Here is a 20,230-nt window from a genome sequence, read left to right as displayed (position 1 = left end):
ACCCGTTGGGGGGTTAGTCTGCGTTCCGTTGCATCTGTTTGGCCAAACAATGGTGAAACGAAGTGGGTCAAAGGACGAAGAAGAGGGGCTGTATTTAGCCCATGACCACATCTTGTCACACATTGGGACGGAACCATGCAATTGGCAGTGTTGGCTCAAGAATAGCAACGGAAAGCACCATTGAGACTTTGAGGCAAAATATACCCGCTGGTTGTAGCGACTACAGTTGCCTTACAAGTTGTTCTCACAAGCCAAATACTGGCATACCCGCGCCTTTTGGGAAGGACAGATTCCGTACGGAACAGCGTCCCCGTCGAGACTCGAAGTCTGCCGGGGTCTTTGTTTCGTCTAGACCTGCGTGTAGGTCTGCGTGTGTGTGTGTGTGTGTGTTTGGGTGTGTGTGTCTGTGTGTGTGTGTCTTTGTCTCTCTCCGTCGTCCCTTCCCGCAGTCTTGTGTCTGTCTCTCTAGTTATGTTGGTCCGCCCCCTTTTGGAAAGTGGTGGATCCAATTCAATCATGGAGCAGGGCAGTGTAAGGCAATACTGACTTTAAGCCTTCCTATCGATAATGTCATATATTAAATGTACACTAAAGATATCTATAAAGAACCAAATTTCGTACGCGTGGCGAACTTTGTCCCAGATTTCTTCAGCCATTGCCAAATGGCGTGCTCAAGCATATCGCACAATAAACAGACGAAAAGTTGTCCACGGACGCTTAGTCGGGCATTTCGTCTAGGTTAAACTAACAACCCAAAAAGAGTTATTGGAGAGGAATTGCAGTAGGCAAAGGAGTAGTCTCCAAGGTTTTGCGAACCGAGATCGATATGTTCCGATAGGTGTGAGTTTTAAAGCAGAGTAGGTCAAATGGTTTCGTCAAAATGGTACGTTCGAAATAATCGATGGCTATTTTATGGAGTAATTAATCACGAGCGTTAATACTTTTGAGATGGCAAAAAATACAAGAAACTATTGTTTTTTTAGCGCCTTGTTTCAACACAAACTAACTTCCACTTTATCTAGTAACACACGAGCTCATATCTTCCTAATGGACAATTCCAGTAGCATAAAAATCACTTTAGGAATGGCTGTTGAATCTTACATTATGGTAAAAACGGACGATATATATATATATATATATATATATCTGTCAGACTTTGGATGATTGTGGGTTATTTCCGATGTTGGAACGTTGAATTTACGAACATTAGGAAATAAATATCTGATGGTCCAATGATGTGGGAGAATATTGGCGTGGCTAAAGCTGACCCAACCGACTCGACCCATTCACTATTAGTTTCCTACGTTTATTAAGCTCAGCCTTAACAATTAATAATCCCATGCGTTACGTAGCGACCTGATCCTTAGCCTGTCTTTCCTCTGTGGTCCTGGCTTATTACTATACAAAAGGGACAAACGGGTTGGCGGTGGGTCGTTGCTGATGTCACCGGCCAGGGGTCGAAACAATCACTTTTAGTTGTTCTTTCCCATCAGCCAGGCCTTCACTGGCTTGTTTCACGCGTCCACTAACAACTGATATTGTCGTCCTCGTACATTGCCAAAACTAGAAGAAGCCTTGCGATTCACGAAAGTAAAATGATCTGGGCTTAGAGACCGCTTATGACAGCCAGTACCTTAAAATGGCTCGGAAACAGCTTCCTCTTGAAAAAAGAAGTTAGAGGAGGAGAGATGCCCCCATCTCGGTCCCGCTAGCGCAACATTCACTGTACTATTATGGTCAATGTTGTCACTGGTTGTGACATTCCTTCCTTACTCGGTGAGACTCGATCCTTGGCTTGATTACTTTGTCCTGGCTGGCCGCAGGACAGCTACCTATACCACATAGCTGGCAATACTGAACGACGCACTTCTTCACCGAATGGCCCAACTATTTATATTTTATCAATAATCCTGATTAATGAGTTGGAGAAATTGACGTTTGACGATCGCATCAGACGAGCATGAGAAGAGACCGTGCGGGATGAAGTAGGGGATCGAATCCTAGCTATTCAGGAAAGGCAGCGGGTCAAAGTAAGCTGGGTGTATTTCTTGGTTGTTTGCTGTAGTTGACGAAAGCTGCTTATAGTGAATATGTCACGTCGGTAGCAATAATATCGAAAATAATTAAGGATCCTAGATTGAGACCTGATTGGGTAATTTCTTAGACTGGATTCTTCCGTTTACAGAAGCAGCTAAAGTATTTTATATTCGAATATATTCTAGAGTTGGTATAATGCCACTCAACACCGATTTACACCGAAACAGCGTTTTATACGGACGGCTAATTAGTACTGAGTTTTTCGTTTTTGCAACAAATTCGTGCACGTTCACGGTGGCGGTGGCTGCGGCGGCAACTATTGTGCAAAGGGCTGCTCGGACTACCTCGAACTGGGCAAAACTGATTAGAAAAATCATATCTGATACTAGTGGTACCTGGCTCAAGCAGTAGCATTATGTCAATACCCTTCTGCGTTACTACATCCCTAGCTAAAGAAGAATTAGAAAAAAAAAAAACACCACATGTTCCAGTGCATTCAATAACGAAGCGTACTTTATTCATCAGAATATTTAAATCGGTTATAAGCTGAATTTTAATAGTAGTAGTAAGCTACTGTCGCTTAGCAGTACGTAGAAAATGAACAATTAAAGTATGTACCATTGATAGTATCTTTTAGTTCCGCGCGGTCCTCTAAAGGAAATCACTAATCTGCAATATTAGTGACAAACCGGTTCCATCCGTATTCTAGCGAAGGAAATTCAGTGATTTTACGAGCCAGCCGCATTCCAGGTGGCGGCCATTTAGGGTTTACTGACTGAACTGGTCTGCCATTTCGGGGTACTATTATCCTCTATTGTTACTGCGGCATATACCCATGGCTAGAACCAAATTTTATTAAATTATTTATATGAATATTTAAGCACTTGGTACTTTTCCTTTCCATTTGTCTAAGACTAATGCATACAAACCAGTGATGTCTCTCGATCCAAGGAGGTACTCGTTTCGTCGAGTACTTAGATCATCGTGATGGTACAAAGAAAAGTCGGTGCAAAGTTTCATTTCTTTCCCATTTGGCACAGACCCATACCCAGCCCAGTTGGTTTTTGCCCCCCCCCCCCCGCCCCTTCCACAGCGAAATGGGAAACCAAAGTAAGAGGCGCCTGGCGGAGCTTCCTACAGTAACATCAACAAAAGCACCAGAAGCAGTTTTAGTCGGTAGTGATTTGTGTGCCGCTGCGGTGGACCGCCGCTACCGCCGCGTTCTGATGATTGATCAAGCTGCCCTTTTCCATTGCGTATGCGCACTGTAACTTGTGCCTTGTCCGAGCCGTCTAGGCCTGGCTATCCGAACTTTCTGCCTCCATTTTCCTTTCAAGCAAATGCCATTTCCTCCGGTTTTTCTTGCTAGTCCCTCGCTGCTTTGTGTTGTCGTGCTCGCCGGTTCCTTCTCATTGGCTGGTCCATTATGGCTAAAGCAGGCGACTTCTCCGTTCTATTAGACTGGCCTAATTTAAACAGTCTTCTTTTAAATTCTCTTGCTCCTACCTCCGCTCTTGTCTTGTTCTTGCTGGTCCTTTTCGGTGCTTAACGTTCTTCTACTGTGCGGCTTCTTTCTTTCGCTAGAGGAGACCCAGCATAAACCAGGCCAAACCACATCGCCAATGAAAACAAGGTTTAGGCAAGGACAGGAAGAGAGGATGCACGCGTAGTTACTTGCGTGACGGCACCCCTGTATGCGACGGCAGCAAGAACGGTGCCTCGAAGTGCCACGCCGGTAAGCCATTAGTAGCCAAGGGTCATCTTATGAATAGAAACAAAAGCCGGGATTGCCTATAGGAGGTGACACAGATGCCACCGCTCATGGGCCCGGTTCAAATACCTTATTTAAACGAGGGTTACGACCGAGGCCACGCGGAACCTTTCTTGGCCACTTCTTTATTGGACAATTTAAACTATTAGCTTGAAAACTAGTTTGTGTATTACCAATACCTAAGACCAGTTTTTATTCTAGACCCCCGTGAACAGCACAGGGCAGGTTTCCTTCTCGATTTATCAAAGGTAGCGCTTCAGGTGTTTGTTGGTCTTGTGTCATGAAAATCAACTGATCTATTTCTTTCCCATTGAACTCGGTAACGTAGCAGCAAATGCACAAGTGTCACCGCCAAGTAGCTGCTAGCTATTCAGTTGATGGTGAATCATGCGATAACTAGATCTGCCAGGCGCAGACATTTCCCGCTGAGACATCGAACTCAACGGTAATCTCTGGGGATGATTTCGGGTTCCGTTTTCACCGTACGGTTACTGTGTAATTGAGAGAAGGCAGTTCGCCCCTTTTCGTTCGAAAGAACTATTCTACTTTGAACCAAACAGCAAATCTACAATCATTTCCGGGTGAGAGGTATAATTGGGCAGCGCGTTCGTTGCGTAGGACAAGAGAACAAACGGCTGTGTACATACGACCTAAGATTCAACATATGTACACTTCGTCATGCGACCTAATGGAAAAATACGTCTAAGGAGCTATGACCTGACCAAAGGGAGACTGTTATGGGAAGCATAATTTTTTTCCTATTACTTAAAAGGCTTAATCTTCAGCTATCTGTTAGTTTCTAGTTTGAATTACGTTGGATACTTAAACATCATGTATAAACAAGTGGAACGCGAAAATATCGAGGAATAATCCACTACAATATTTGTTATAAAAATTATACATTTCTGTCTGTCCACAATAACTTTATCATTCAAAATCTAGATCACACTCAGCTTCTTTGTTTCGAACAAATGATATGATTGCAGCGGCTCGCAGGAGAAAAAGATATTTTGTACTGACAGCCCTGAGGGCTATAGACAACGATCTGTCCTTATTATTAGCAACAGAGAAACTCGCAGTCGATGCGAGATCTATTTAGCTTTAACGCCCGCCTTATTGTTCAGGTATATTGTCGAACTGACGAAAAGCGAGAAAAAAGAAGAGCACTCTTCAATCTTGAATGGCTCCTTTAAAATGTTTTCATTAATAATCAGCTGAAATCGAGCTGTTGTACCTATCTGAACCTGCACAAATATTCCTTTCCTTATTTTCTTCCATTTGTTTGCGCTAGCATTATCTTGACTGTGATCAAATCTTCAGCTTGCTCAAGCGTTATTGTGTGCTCAGCTATAACCGTTGCTTCTATTTCTGTTTGAGCGCACGTTCGGAGCAATCGGTCGCCATGTAGGTGAGCGCCTGCACAACTCGGAGTTAGTAAACTCCGTGCTTCATCGTTATAGTCTGACCGTTCCGTAGTTATGCCTGAAACATGTCGTTCTTTATTACTTAATTTAATTAACCATTAGGAGACTACATAATAGTATTAAAAACATCGTCGCCACTTCAGGCCTAGACCGACTAATTATACGTGGGCATGAAGCGCAGGCCTGCTATCGCGGTTTTGTGTAGAGATTTTTTGCAATTTTTATTTTGGATCTCCTAGTTCCCCTTCGTCGTTGAGGGGCGACTCAAGAGGCTAGAATGCATCGTGTCGATAAGAATTTATTAGTGAAGTAACAAACTCACTCTCAATGAGGGTAGGTAGAAATAATGAAAGAGTGATGAGTGTCTCTAACTAAGGAGCATATGTTCTATTCTCATCGCACTCTCGATAGCTCCATCTACGTAGAGAACACATAAGAGAACAGCTGATTACCGCTGAGGCAAAAGACGATTGCGAAAAAGAACTTGAGGCTTGTTAGACGTCTCTGCTAGACGACCCGTCTGACGCTACTGATTTCAGAAGCTGCCTATTTCACGAACTAATAAAAAAAAAAAGTAGTTATTGCACAAAGAATCTATACTTAATCAGATTTAGGCAATGATTCTATTGAAAAGGAAGAAGGCATCAGCTTGTATTGATTCAAGTCATACGCATTTTCTCCTATATATATATATATATATATATATATATATATATATAGTTATAATTATAATAATTAAGATATATAATAAGAAAGTTCTATATGATTCGGCATTGTCACACTTTTGCTGTATTCACCTACCCTGTAAGACGATTTGTACGGAAACTCTTAATGCAAATTGGCGGCCAAAACTACTCGGTAAGCAAACGCAGTGACCGTGGCTCCAAACTAGTCAATGGGACACTTCCTAATAAAAAAGAGTACTTTAACGAATATTTCGGTTTCTTATAAGCTGCTTGGAAATATACTTGCTTATTGTTCACAAAAGGGATACTTCATACCTAAAGCAATGGCTATCTTTTACAACGACTATTCCATGCAACTTGACTGATCTAACTCTACCACGGATTTCTAAGCTCCCCCTATTTTCCCTTACGCTCAGCCGTACTTTGCCCCCTCTCCTAGCCAGCATAAGGCTTAATGCTAAGCAAGTTGAGCGTACCAACTTCTTCGGCGTTAAATCTAGAGTCTTCTATTTAGATCCTGTTATCACTGCCTTGAATCTCGCGCGCTTCTCCTTCTCCTTTTTCTTGAGGCCTTCTCCCAGATGGCCCGACCTCTTTTCTAATGAATTTGTGCTTTCTTTGCCACTGCCCTATCTACTGTTAATGGCAGCGCACATACCAAGCGTGAAGATTCTTCGGAGCGAGCATGCAACGATGAACGGTGCCCTGCCTGTCGCCCGAATAAGCAGTTGGCCTTTACTTATTTCGATCTCCCCCCGCATCCCTGCCTTTTCTGTCGTCGTGAGCTAGCAAGCTGTCTATGGAGAAACCTGCCTCGTCGAAAAAGGCAGGCCAGTAGGCTTATTAGCAACTTTACTTCGAACTATCTCTTACCGTATCTCTATCTCTCTTTGAGATAAATGTTTCACCGAGAAAGGCGCAGCTCCGAGTAGCAGGGCTCTCACAATAAGGGCATGAAATGGGGGCATTGCTCAGGTTAGATTTGCCTTGCTGAGCCTGCTTTCTGAGGATCTTTTTCCAACCTCCGCACACCGTTCCCAAAGGGCCAGCAAAGGCCGCTGTGTCGAGGAGAGACTGTCCTACAAGTTGGCGACGACAACGAAGCAGAAGAAAGTCGTCAGCATGTATACAGCAGGATATGCAAGCGGGTCAGACGATGGACTCCTGAACGCAGCGGAAATTGAGAAAGGACGCAGGAATTCTGGAGACTCAGGCTAAGTGGGTGTACGAAGAGCTAGGTTGTTGGCAAGAAGAAGTAGTGAACGCTTGGATGCGACGCCATGCAAGTACGATAAGCTGCTAGCACAAATGGTTTGGGGGATGGAGTGGGCAACGCAAAGGTGAAGTGAGCGCGCCTGATTATCATAGGGGTGTCGGTAGCAGATAGGTAGCTCGGGGAAATTCAAATCCCACTACTGTGTCCTCTTGCTGTAGAATTCTCTGAGGAAAGAAGAAGCCAATGTCGACCGCGGCAGTAACGACTGAACGCCGGGTCGGTTGTTGGCTGGCCGGCTCGCCCGATACGTTGTTGTTGTTGTTGTTGTCGCCGCCGCCGCCTGTGATAGCTTGTTGCTTGTTCCTTTCTTAGTTATCTGTTGCTTATGCTTGAGGTTCACTAGTCCGGTTCAGCGCTACTGTAACACTGTACATCCGAGCACTCCTAAGATTCGTGTAGTAAGTTTCCTGAGCTTCCACTCAGAGTTCCCACGTCCGTTACAGAGAACGCATGCTCATTCTGGGAGAACAGCAGACCTAAGCGCATCAGCCCCTGCCTATGAACTTTCCTGGTCGCTGCTCACTTTGCATACGCTCTCACGTATTTCGTCTGACTACTGCCATCAGCTATTCCATGGTTGTATGGTAAGAGACACATCTCATATGGCAGACGAGGAAATCAGGCTGAGGACGTCAGATCCGCAGAATGTTATATGCAACTAAGCGGAACAAATTTGTTGTACTACTAAGCTTTTACGGTACACCTGTCTGCATATGTCTTGTATTGGAAGAAACGAATAACAAAGATTAGCAATGACAATTGATCAACAAATATATTGTTAGCATGCCTCTGTGAGGGACACGAACGCTGCATGTGCCTATTTCTAGTACATGCCTTCGTTAACAAAAGGACTCCAGGTTACTAGATCAGAAAAGAACCGTGTCCAGTGATTCGACAGCGTAGGTGGGCAGAGCTTCGACAGATTTATCCATTTTCGTTAATTAAAATTACAGTTAGCACCGAGGCATCTTTTAAGCCGCAATACCACAGGCTGTCACACTTTTGTTATAAAGCAAAGCAAAATCTCAATAAACAAAAAACAAATCCGAAAGATTCCTGCTCATAGCCTATTCCTCGGTGCTACAGCCAGCGACCTTGTCTTATCAATGCTACTTTCTGCCGTTACAACTGTCGGCAAATTACCAGCCGAACCTGCGACGTTTCAACAATAGTAACACGTTTATGTGTGCGACTCCCTTGCGCAAAAAGCTGGAGACAGAGCCACCAGCCTGTACGACAAAGAACGAGATTTTCCGCGCGCGAGAAGCCACAGGGAGCCGGCTGAGTAGAATAGACAGAACAGCCCCAGAGTTATCCACAGAGTCACCGAACGTTAGCCACATAGCGCGTACCATGTAGGTAGTGGAAGAGAGTCTCACCAGCACCGCGCGGTGCTCCATCTATTTCCTACCATCGGAAAAACCTAAGCAGGCAAACGACCGTAGGATTCAGTAGAAGAAAAAAAAGCAGTGATAATGGAAGTAGCATCAGCATCCACTGAAGCAGCAGGAAGAAACAGCAAATGAAGGAAAACGACGTATATGGAGTTACCACCGAAGCCGAGCTGGAAGCGTCAAGAGACTACGGGCTGGTGATTGCCGGGGAAACCTGGCAGCGGGCGAATGCAGCAAAACTCGGCCTCGACATTGGTTGGTTTCGGCTTACCGCTTGTGCTAAGATAGGAAAGATGTGCGCTGGAATGGCCTGCTTTGCATAGAGGAGCCATCCATGGCCATCCGACACATACGGTCGGTAGCGGAGAACTGGCATAGCCAGTGATAGGTTGTCGCAGGCACAAAGGACTTAGCCGAGCAGGAAGAAGGGTCCAAGGCCCAGAAAACATAAGCGAGATGTGTGGGTGCTGCGTGAGGCGTCGCTGCGTACAGACGGCATACAATCCCCGACTTTAACGCCGTGGCACGGTTGTTGTCCTCATCACTTGAGATACACTCGGCCGCCAGGGTGGAGGTATTCGGAGGTTTGTGCGCCCCCATAAGGTAAAGCAGCCGGTCCATATGAGCTGCAATGTAGCCTGCCATGGCAGAGAAATTCAAGGAAAGACTTTGATGGTATTGCAGTACCGGTATATATGGTCACGTACTAATAAATGATTTGTTTATGCGTTTCTTGGGGGTTCTGCGGTTAAGTAGAAATTTATGCCCAGTAGGCATTCCTCCATATCAAATAGCAAGAGAAAGCGAAATGGGTAAGGCAAGCGAGTGCTGAAAGACCTAAGAAAAGACATTTGGTAACAACGCAAACCAATTTGCCAAACGGTAGTTTGACAATAAAAATATGTCGACATATGTAACTTGTTAACTGGACATTTTGTATCAACTAATATTATATTAAACTGATATTTTATTAACAATGAGTAGTAATTTGGAATCGAGCGCCTGACAGTAATTGGGTTTTATTTAAGGGGCACGACTGCTTGTCCTCGCAAGAACTAAAAGGTCGGCGTGTTGCACTCTAAACAACGGTGTCCCTCTAGAAACAATAAAAATAATTCAATTTTTGTAATATTCCATTATTATTTCGAATATATTTACAATTTATTTAGTGTACAAAAAGGTACAGTATAAATATACTCGAATCAGTATATCGGATAGTATTTGTTTTCCCTTCTTTTATATATTGATAAAACCCTCGGAGAGGCTGTACAGTCAATGAATTTCCAAATCAAAGGCCTAGTTCCTCTACAATTCGTATATAAGTCGTTTGAAATATACTAAAACACCGAAAAAATTGCATGTTTATAAGGCATGTCTGTTGAGTTAAAACAGACATTTGGACCAAATCTGTTTGCGTTTGCTGTCAAAAACGTTTCTGACGGATGTATTTTTCGATGTGGCTACTATTTTACAAAAAGACGTTTACCAAAATGCACTCCTAGAATTTGCAAATAGCCTTTCTTCTATCTGCAACCGTGATTAACAGCACTGCGCATAAAAGTCCCGAAAAAAAAAAAAAAAAAACCAGTTACACAAAAAATCCATAGAACTTAAATTTTGGCCCGGCAGTGGTAGCGGGTAATACATACAAAAATGTCCAAAAACGCGAAAAGACGCTAAAACTTAAACAGGTAACCGTTATATTTCACATAAACGACCCTATAGGCGATATGCAGTCTCGTCTCGAAAAGAACGCAGACGGTCACTTTTATAAGGGTGTAATTCTAGTAAAAGCTCGCCCGGTTCAGTAACCTTAAACTAGAGTTGAAGCACATTCGTAGTTCAAAGAAGCAACCCCTGTGACTCCGGAGAATCCGTTATGACAAGGTTGTCCTTTTTTTTTCTTAACCGAACTAGTTTTGTTGTTCTATAAAAGAATGGCGGATGACAAATGCCTGTTACGACAACGTATCTGTGTCACAATGTGTCGAAATCTACCACACATGTGACAAAAAAGTCACTTTGCTATTTTTACATTGTGATATTAGGCCTTACAACAAGAACCAAGTAAATATTACGGACGACTATAATTATCGCTCGTGATTTACCACGTTCTAGCTTTACGTCATAGCTAATCTCAAATTAACCGCAATGTCACCTGGATAGGCTTCACGAACGACATTTCTGGTTTTATTGCACACAAAATCGAATTTTTTGCTTCTTTCACCGTTCCGTAATCCTTTGAGCAGCGGCAGACGTTGCGGGAGTATTCTTTGTATTTTTATAGTCAGTTTGTACCAAACACAGTCCTGTCAAGCTATTGTTCTACTTAATCTCAAATGGCGCAGAGACAGTCAGTTTCGCCTTTTGACGTCGATCATCCATTGACGCAAAAATTCCTTCGTTTTCGTCTTGTTCTCGACTCGTCTGTCGTTCGTTGGCGGTTCTCCACCCACGCAGCGACCGCCCTCAGATTGCCGCGCTCCGCCTCTTCTTGTCGCCTCATCGACGCTCTCCGTTCGGGTCTACTGGCCGAGCAGTTCCCACCATCCGCTGTACCCGCTAGCTGGGACTACAGCGTCGGCGGCAGCAGTAGCAAAAACTCTGTTTTTTATGCCACCTATGTGCGGCGCTCTGCCTGCACTTCAGTACTACTCTCACGCTCAAGGGAGCGCGTTTGGCTGTGGCGGTGGCTAAGCTGTCCAAGAAGCTAGCATGTATAGTTCAATAAGAATGGGGCTGGGTCACTGGATATGAACCTTTTTGCGTAGTTGCAAGCTTTTCCCCGTTATCAAAATGGCTTCCGAGCTATTATTGGTTACTCATTGAGGTGCTTTTTACTGTCGAGTGCGAAATAAGCATTTCTTGCTCTGCCTAGTACGGTGCATTTCGCCCAATTTATTTGTATACATATTTTTATTTAGTGTGAGTTCTGTTGCCTGACGATGCACCGCACTGAAATAGACATCTCATTTGTAAAGCGACTTTTCTTTGTCTGTTCGCGTCAAGTAAAGGACGGCAACGAAGGCGGCAGCGGCAGCGGCTGCTTTCGTGTGCTGCTAGCGCCCTCTATCCTCTACTACGGCCAACACTTTATCGCTCACCACTGGCTGACGAGGCGCGCGCGAACCGCACACACAGCTGCTCTCTGCAGCTGCACAAGAAGAAGACATAGGGGCATGACCAGAAAAAAGGAGTTCGCAGGGGGCTGCACTACCCACGCTCATCATCACCATGAACATTACCACGCTTACCACGACCGCCATCGCCAGCCACCGCTGCCAGCGCCTAAGCCAACGGACGCTCATGCGCAGTCACACGGCCATAGTCACCCACGAGATAGACCGGCCGACCGACCGACCGACACAATTGCTGAGTGGGTAAGCAAGAAGTAGGAACGCAACGACTATACAGGCCGCTAGCTAGCTAGCTAGCTAGGCAAGAACGTAGGCTAGGACCAGGCCTTAGCAAGCGTTAGTAGACTAAGCAAAGTAAGGCAGGGCAGCTGAACAACGCCAACGGCGCAGAGCCGACCACGACGACGAGAGACGGCCCGAGGAGAAGAGTGGGGAAGAGTAATACAGGAGAATCGCGAGTGGCGCAGCAGTGCCAGCGGCAGCTGCCGCGGCCGCTGCCTTCGGTGTGCTGATAGCTGCTGCTGCTACTGCAAGCAGCAGTGGCGGCGGCGGCGGCGGCGCTATTTCCACGGAGAAAGAGAGCTAAGACCCACCGGTGGAGGCGGCTGAGTAGCAAAACACTCCTGGCAACGCGCGGGCCCGGAGCGCGCTGCGAACGCCAGGACTCCGCTAGCAACATCTTTGCCAGCCAAGCAGCTCAGCAAGCGGACCGACTTGGGTCGTACACAGCATAGCCACGTCGGCTCCCTAGGTATATCTTTAGCAAATCGCAGTATCGGGAGCGCGCCAGGATGTCAGCAGGCAGGAGGAGGTCCGAAGGAATAAGACAAAAAGTAGCACCAACTGTAGGATTGGTGTCGGACATGGAGCTGACCGGCTGATGAATTGAAGTCTACGTACATAAAACGAAAGAACTAGTAGTACAGGTGCTATTGCAGTTACACGTGCTACTTCTTGCACGCTATGTTGGTGGATTTACCGCTGTGTTTTCGTAGGGCAATAGCTTGAAGAAAGTTGTCGGCACCGCTTTCGCTAACACGTATTGTCGTTCGGTCGAAGAGTTACAAACGAAGCCTTAGCAACAGAAGTAGCGTGTCAGGCAATCAGCGGTCGCCACAGGCTGAGCATCGAAGCAGTCGTCAGCAACACAAGCAAAAGCTGCGAATCACACCTTAGAGCAATAGAATAATATCAAGAAAAAAAATCGGATGGGGCAGCCTACAAGAAACAGTATGAAAGTGAAGAAAAGTTTCGTTGACCAGCAACAGCGAGCTTGTTTCGAACAATGTATGATTGGGCAAAGCCATTTGTGGAGCACTATGTGACAATTGTCATGATCAAAAAGTGCGCAGCGAGTGCAGTGAAATCGACTGGTGGGGTCGGTTCGTACAACAGTTGGTCAGTGGAAGGAAGGAAAGAAAAAATCTGAACACATATATAGATTGGGAAGAACGAAAGCATATCGCGTCGGTGCGTTGTCAATTCGGGCCAAGTTTCAATACAAAGCAATACTTCCTATAAAAAACGTTAAGTGAAACGTTTGCCAGCCCAGATGGTATTAGTAGTACAAATGAAGTGCCTGTTAAGATACCCTGTTCCACTATCAGCTGGATCGTCTTTTTGATGTTATCGAAAAACGTGTAAAACATAACAAAGTGTGTTGAAGTGAGGTTCGCCACGATATTTGTTGTATCTAATGGATTTTTTACTCGTTAGTAGTATCGACGTCATAGACGACGAGACAGAGCAGGAACCGACACAACTGTTCCTGGCAGCCAACAACAACAACATCAGAAGATGTCAGGAAAATAGTTTGTTCTTCTCGTCGTCCTGTTCTATATTCATTTTAATTCTGTGTGTCTGTCTGTCTGTGTGTGTGTGTGTGTGTGTGTGTGTGTGTGTGTGTATGTGAGAGAGGTAAGACAGTGGCAGGAAACGGTCTACCCTGGAGAAATCTGCTGGTTCTGTTTTGTCTGACCTACCAGTATCAGAAAAACTGTTATTACCAAAAGCTAGACCTTAAGGGATTCTCGAGCGTGATCTAGCCTCAGATATGTAAGACCATACGGACGAAGGCACATCGAAGAGAACGCCTATCTGTGGCATACTTTTACAGGCAGCTTGCCTAACAATGATGCACGTGAACAATTGTGCATTTCCCGATCTGGCATCGGTCGCGGAAAAATATGCTGCCTACCTTGGAGTTACAGCAGCGAAAATCACTCGTATTAACGACACTCATCACGAAACCGAGCAGCGCACCAATGCGACCGCACTCGCCGAACAGGTACAGATGAACAGACGTTTTGAGTGCTTGAATTTCACATCGAGCTCTTATTCTTCGATATCGAATGAAAGAGACCGAGCTCTATGCATATATAGTAGTCAATTGACATAACGGTAAGAATTTGTCAAGAATTAGACAATGACTTATACCTATATTGGTTGATTTGGTAACTGTGTTACGTCCCTGTCAGATGACAACGATTTTGAAAGTGGTTTCTTATCTATTTGCAGACCGTTGTGTGGTAGAAGTACGCACCATCTTGTGCTGTGTCTCTGCCTCAAACTACCAAAATAAATTACTTCTCTTAACAATTAAGTGTACTGCCAACTTGACAAGGTTGAGGTGAAATTATATATCATTGCTACTTTATAATGTGAAAAATTAGCATTTACTACACGCAAATGTCTAAAGTGGAACGACTATGATGAACTTGAAATTTTGGCCGGCCGGCCGGCAGCGCCCCCGGTGGAGGTTTTTTGGAACTTGCCGAACTCGTATCTCCAAACGCGGTGACCAGAGGGCGCCACAAGTGCATGCATAAATCGGCCAATGAGAGGTTAGTCGCAGTTGTGCTGCTAGAAGGGACCTAACGAAGCTGCTAAAATTTCATTGGTCTTTGGCAAAGGTTTCTGGTCTGCTCGCATGTTGATAGCTATAAACCAAGGTTTTATAAGCACGAACCAGCGAAGGTAGCGTATTGACGGCATCGCCGCAGCTTTACTCTGCGGCTCGAGCCGCTAAGATATTGAACGAAGACCCCGAAGACTTTTAAGATCGGAATTTGCGACAAGGGCGTTCCCAATTAACCGCCGCGTCGGCTTTCGCCGCCAGTACACAGTCTTCCCATATATAAGGATTTTTAAACTTTTGAGAATATATTTGATAGTGGCCGTAGAAGTAATAGGATTTGAGTATATGGGGTACTGGGAGCTCGAAAATAGGAACTCGAAATAAGAACTTTTCACATTTTATATCGACAGAAACAACCATGAACTAACCGGATTAAGTATAGCTGCGAAAAGCATCCTGTGTGGTAGACCTAATCTTACTCAAAGGCCTGACAAGTAGCAGCCCTCAGCCTAGTTTACGGTTATTGGTCGTGCCTGGGTACACATTCCACGCCTGACAACTCATATCCGCACAGGATCTTGTGTAATAGAACGGCGGAGGTCAAAGCCAATTTATTTGGGCAGCTACATCTCGATACGTAATTTCCTCTCAAAATAATTCAGAAAATAGTCTAAAAGAAACCATATATTTATGCTAATTTTCATGCGAATAGTCTTACTCTGTGTACCTCCCCTAATTTATGAGTAGCTGGTGCGTAAAGGTGGGAAAATAGACAGCGCAATTTGCTATAAAGAGACTTCGAAAGAGTAAATTACACCTTATATCTTCTGTCCCATGAGCTAATGTTGCACACAAACCTAATTTGAAAACATTTCTATCGAACAACTTAGCTATTACATTATTGACAAAAACACAGGTTTTTTTATAAACTAATCATATCTATAAACTAGCGGATTGTCGACTGCCCTTATTAAACAACGCCTCTTTTACTAGTCTCAAAAATTAAGCCGTATTACTATTGGAGACGTGTCATACATACATAATCAGGTAAATTTATTTCCATGAGAATCAGTCTCTAACTATTCGTATTAAGCATTCGTGTATCTTGTTCGATTCATGTCCACTCTGTAAATTTCTATAGAAGAGAGTCGCGCGTAAAACCACAGCGCCATCTGTGGTTTGGGACCAAAGTTTCTTAAGTATAGTTCCACTCCCAGTGGCTAGATGGCGCTACTGGCCGCGGGTGCCCAGTAGAAACTGATGCCTTCAAGGAACTCAGTGTGCGCAAGAGGTGCTGCATTAAACAATGAAAAATGTGTAACAATTATAAAATAAATAATTAAAATTTGTTTAAAACCGAACTTCATTTTTTATGAACCATTTTTAAGCTCTAGCACTACAATGATTTATTAAAAAGTGTAGTCAAATCTGGCGTTTTAAAGAGACCTTACATTAAAGAGTTTAAAGCGCCTAATTAATATCGTACACCCCTAATTCTAGCCGCAATACAGTTATCAGGTTGGAGGCTATAACCAGCACCGACCCGGTTCGATCTGACAACTTACACAGTATGTTTTTTAGCCTTGAAACAAAGCATAATCTGATTGTTTGTTCTATATATGCCTCCTTAAATAGACACCACAGCGTCTACTTGGTGAAGCATTGGTTTGAAATTGTCTTTAACGTACTCAACATTACACATGTGTGGGTGCTCAGTGAAAGGGCTGTTAAAAGGGAGGGAATACAGAAATAACTTCCTAAGTGTGATATATGGAGAACGTGAGAAATAGTAGTTTATTGTTCTCAAAAAATGGATGAGCAATTACTTTTTCATTAGAAGTTAAACGTAACAGCTTTTCGATGTAACAGTTCTCAGAGGAGCTACGCAAGTTCACGCAAGTTGCAGTCGATGCCGGTCATACGTGACCTACTTTCCTGTAGTACAACACTGTCGGAAAGATTCTTGCGGAAAGTTTTTGCCTTTCCTATATTTGACCCACATATATTATCGCGTTATGCTTACCCATATTATTATATAAGATATTATATCAGATTTATTACCCATATATAAGATAAGATCAGGGTTTCGACGAATAGAACAGGTTTTGCATGAGTGACACTTTACGTATACGCGATTCTAATAAACCTTGAAGCGTAGAAAATTTTTTTTATACGACTCTTTTGCGACGTAAAAACAACGGCCGAAGGATTTGGGCTTAGCATACACAGAGACGGTCAGAGATAACTTCAGGCAACTAAGAAAAGATAATGAGTGTAAACGGCTTGAATAGCAGAAGAACATTTTAACATGGGTACTGTAAAAGAGCTATTGCATTTCTGTTATTAACATAAGATGAATTAGAAATCAAGGCACCTTTAGGGAGACTGGAATTTTTTATAAAACAACTCACAATATACGTAAATGCTATGATGAATAGCTGTCAAATAAAAGTAGACAAGTACTGTCTTGCAATGCGTCCGCTCCTTACATAAACAATCTAAGGTACGGAAAGGTTGTTCGTGTAAAGAGCGACCTACATTTCCGCTCGGTAAACAAGTGACACATTTCCACCGTACAATCATAATAATAATATAAATCATATTGTTCCGTTGGTACCAACGTCCCTTTCCTCCTTTGTGCGAATCTGTGGATATCTTGTCATATTTTTTGGCTTTTATTTAATTTTGGCTTTATTCTATTCTAGGTGCGCGCTCTGTGTGACATGTCTATGGAGCAGCAGGTTCGGGAGTACCTGAACCAGTGTAGTCAAGCGCAGGCGCAAGCAGCTCAAGCGCTTCAGGTTACCCCTGGCCTGGTGCCACCCGGTCTGGTAGGTCCGCTCGTACCCCCGACGCATCCACTTGGCCTTCCACCGTTGGCTCCCCCTCCGCCCCCTCCATCCCATTCGTCACCTAGTCCGCAACACAATAACACCCATCATCCCGGCGACGGCTCGCCACTTCCGCCGTCCCTAGGCGGGCTTGGACCACCGTCCCTCACGTCGCATAGCGGCCACCTCTCATCATCATCGCAAACAACCGCAGCAGCCGCGGCAGCAGCTGCTGCTGCAGCCCTTGCGGGACATTCGACAGGTTCGAGCAGCGGTGGTGGCGGCGGCGGCGGCGGCGTCGGTGGTGCTAACATTGGCGGTCGGGATCGCGACCAGCAGGGTCCGGGCGGACCAACGCTCTCTGGTGGCCAGCAGGGTAGACAACAGAGCAGCCCTCCCGCGGGGGCCCACTTTACACAACACCATCAACAGCAGCAACAGCAACAGCAGCAGCAACAGGCTCTGACGGCAGCGTTTGGCGGCGAACGTGGCGGAGGACCCCTGGGGGCCAGCCCCGGCATTCCGCATCCGTTAGCCGCCAGTAGCCCCGTGGCAGCGGGCGGTCAGGGTGGCCCAGCAGGTCCGGGTTGCCCACAACAGCAGCAGGCAGCCTCAGCCCCTGCGGCGTTGAATCACACGAGCTCGGTCGGCAGCAACAGCGCGACAAGCGGAAACAGCAACCGGGTGCTATCGAGAAACGCCAACGGGACCAGTGAGTAGTAGCATTCCGTTTTCGATCAAATAACGTTAACTAGGCGTACTTTTATATAATGTATAGAGCGGGTTCGGTAAGAGTCAGCCGACTTAGCAGTTCACGTGGTAGGAGAATAAATTGTAATAAAAATAAGAGAAAAAAAAACAAGCCTTTCGAGGTGTCAAAAGACTTTCAAACTGTCAAGTGATTTTTGCGTACGCTGTATATATTTCTGTTATTGATTGTATTTTTTTTACACTTTATTTATACCATACGAGTAGTTAAGTTACTACTTATTAATGTCTCTCATTTGGTTTCTAATTACTTCGAGCTAATAAAGTACAGATTCGCTTTTTCGAACGGGCAGTCTGGAACATGAAGGTGTTTGTTTAAATCATTATCAGTTGGACAGGTTTCTCTGTCGTTTTACACTGATAGTATGAATTTTCATTAAAGCACAAATGATTATTATTCAATTTTATCATTACCATTACTACGATTATTTTAGATTAAATATATAGTTTCCTAAACTATATTCTTAACGTGGCGTTGTATGAAATTTAATTTACCGCAAAAACACTCGTACAGTTGCGCACTACTCCTTTATGACCAAGATTTTTCCTGCCGCGTTTAACTTGCCATAGCCCTATCAACATAGTGCGCTTTTGGCATACGATCAGCAAAAGCGTCAAACTGTGCCTATGCACGTATTCTATGCATAAAACTCAGTATCAAAGAACAACCACCTTCAAGTATTTTGCCGTTTTAAACCCAATAACGCTTAGAGCATAGAGCACCGATGCATACGGCATCGTCCAGCCGAGAACACCGGCCGCAGGCGAACCGATAAAGCCCTCGACAGCCAGTCAGCCAGCCAAGTAGCACAAAAACCAAAAAAGAAAGAAAGAAACTGAGAAAAAACCGAGGGAAAAATAAAGCCCCACTGCATGTGTCGTTGGGACGCTTTTCACTAGAGAGAAAAGAAGTGCGTGACAGCTGAAGGGTCTGCGAGAAATATACAAGAACACTGCCATTGCTGTACACTATAGACAAAGTCGACACAGAGAGCAAAGGAGAAAAGAGATAGACTAAAGTAGTGGACTCTGGGACACGAAAGAGGGGAACCCCTGTTGCCCGGCCTTGGGGGTCTCGGAAAGCTTTGACTGTCTTGACCGCTTCGACACGCACGGCATCGAGGTGGACGCATACTAGCGCTCACCATGCCGACGCGTGTGCACTCCGGTCGGCGCCCTCCTGGTCCCCTTAACGAACCACAGACCGTACAAAGATAGTGCGCCGCTGGTAGTAGACGCAGGACTCTGCCAGGAGGCAGGCAATCAGGAGATGGTGCATTTTTTACTGCGTCCGTATCCTCATCCTCTTGCTTGTACGGCAAGCAGTAGCATTTTCTTATTCTCTCGTTTTAGCCTTGTCCAATGCACAGTGTGCCCGTTCCGGATCGAGAGCGAGTTGGAATTGCTAATAGTACCAGCCGGAACTGATTGTTATTCTCGTGGTATCATATAATATGTAGTGTGCTTCATTGGCAACATGGGTCGATTTTCTGCTATTGCATGCATCAATAGCTGTGGATTTTATTATTTGTATATTTACACAGGTTGTATGGGACATAAAGCAACGACTCCTGGTTTCTTTCAACTAAAAGATCGGCTCTCCAAGCCATCGCGTCGACGCCTAATTCCGATTATATATACCGAGAAGAGTGGATGGGTTAACTCAGAGAAGCTTTCAAATTGGCAGATATGCACCGACGTTGGTAGCAATAATTAGAAGATCATTTACGAAAAGCAAGACGGTTGAGGGTTATATGTTAGAATCACCACCAGATTATATTACATATTCTTATAATGGTATGTCAATAATATATTGTGCTTGAAAGCTTTGCACGATCGACACCAGCTTCACGTTAGGCGCCGTATAGTTAGATTATGTAGTAGCTTTGGCTGGCTAAGCCTACAATTGAGACTTTCTGTCATTCTTCCTACGCTACAGGCACGTAGCGCACACACATCTCGATTTAGTTTCAGTAGTTTCTATTACCGCGAACGTTCGTTTTTTATTATATATAACTGGTGGACCATAGAAAAGCCTGTTGATCGATG

The 20,230-nt window shown here is 44.6% G+C and overlaps 1 protein-coding gene across 8 annotated transcripts in view; it reads left to right on the top strand.

The window, feature by feature from the left end:
• Positions 1–20,230, top strand: part of LOC111244978 (uncharacterized) — a 184,835-nt gene that overhangs the window by 93,879 nt on the left and 70,726 nt on the right. For 6 of the 8 annotated variants that reach the window (XM_086979296.1, XM_086979297.1, XM_086979293.1 and 3 more), the window contains one exon: positions 17,288–18,125. In XM_086979296.1, the coding sequence (XP_086835422.1) occupies positions 17,288–18,125 (838 nt within the window). Of the gene's footprint in view, positions 1–12,317; positions 14,013–14,217; positions 14,569–17,287; positions 18,126–20,230 lie in introns of those variants that run through there. The other 2 variants (XM_022792646.2, XM_022792649.2) reach the window with 2 other exon arrangements.

This window comes from Varroa destructor, unplaced genomic scaffold (genome assembly GCF_002443255.2).
Source record: "Varroa destructor unplaced genomic scaffold, Vdes_3.0 BEIS01000002.1, whole genome shotgun sequence".
Lineage (NCBI taxonomy): Eukaryota > Metazoa > Arthropoda > Arachnida > Mesostigmata > Varroidae > Varroa > Varroa destructor.
The sequence above is the reverse complement of the archived record's forward strand: the minus strand, read 5'-3'. Positions and strand labels throughout refer to the sequence as shown.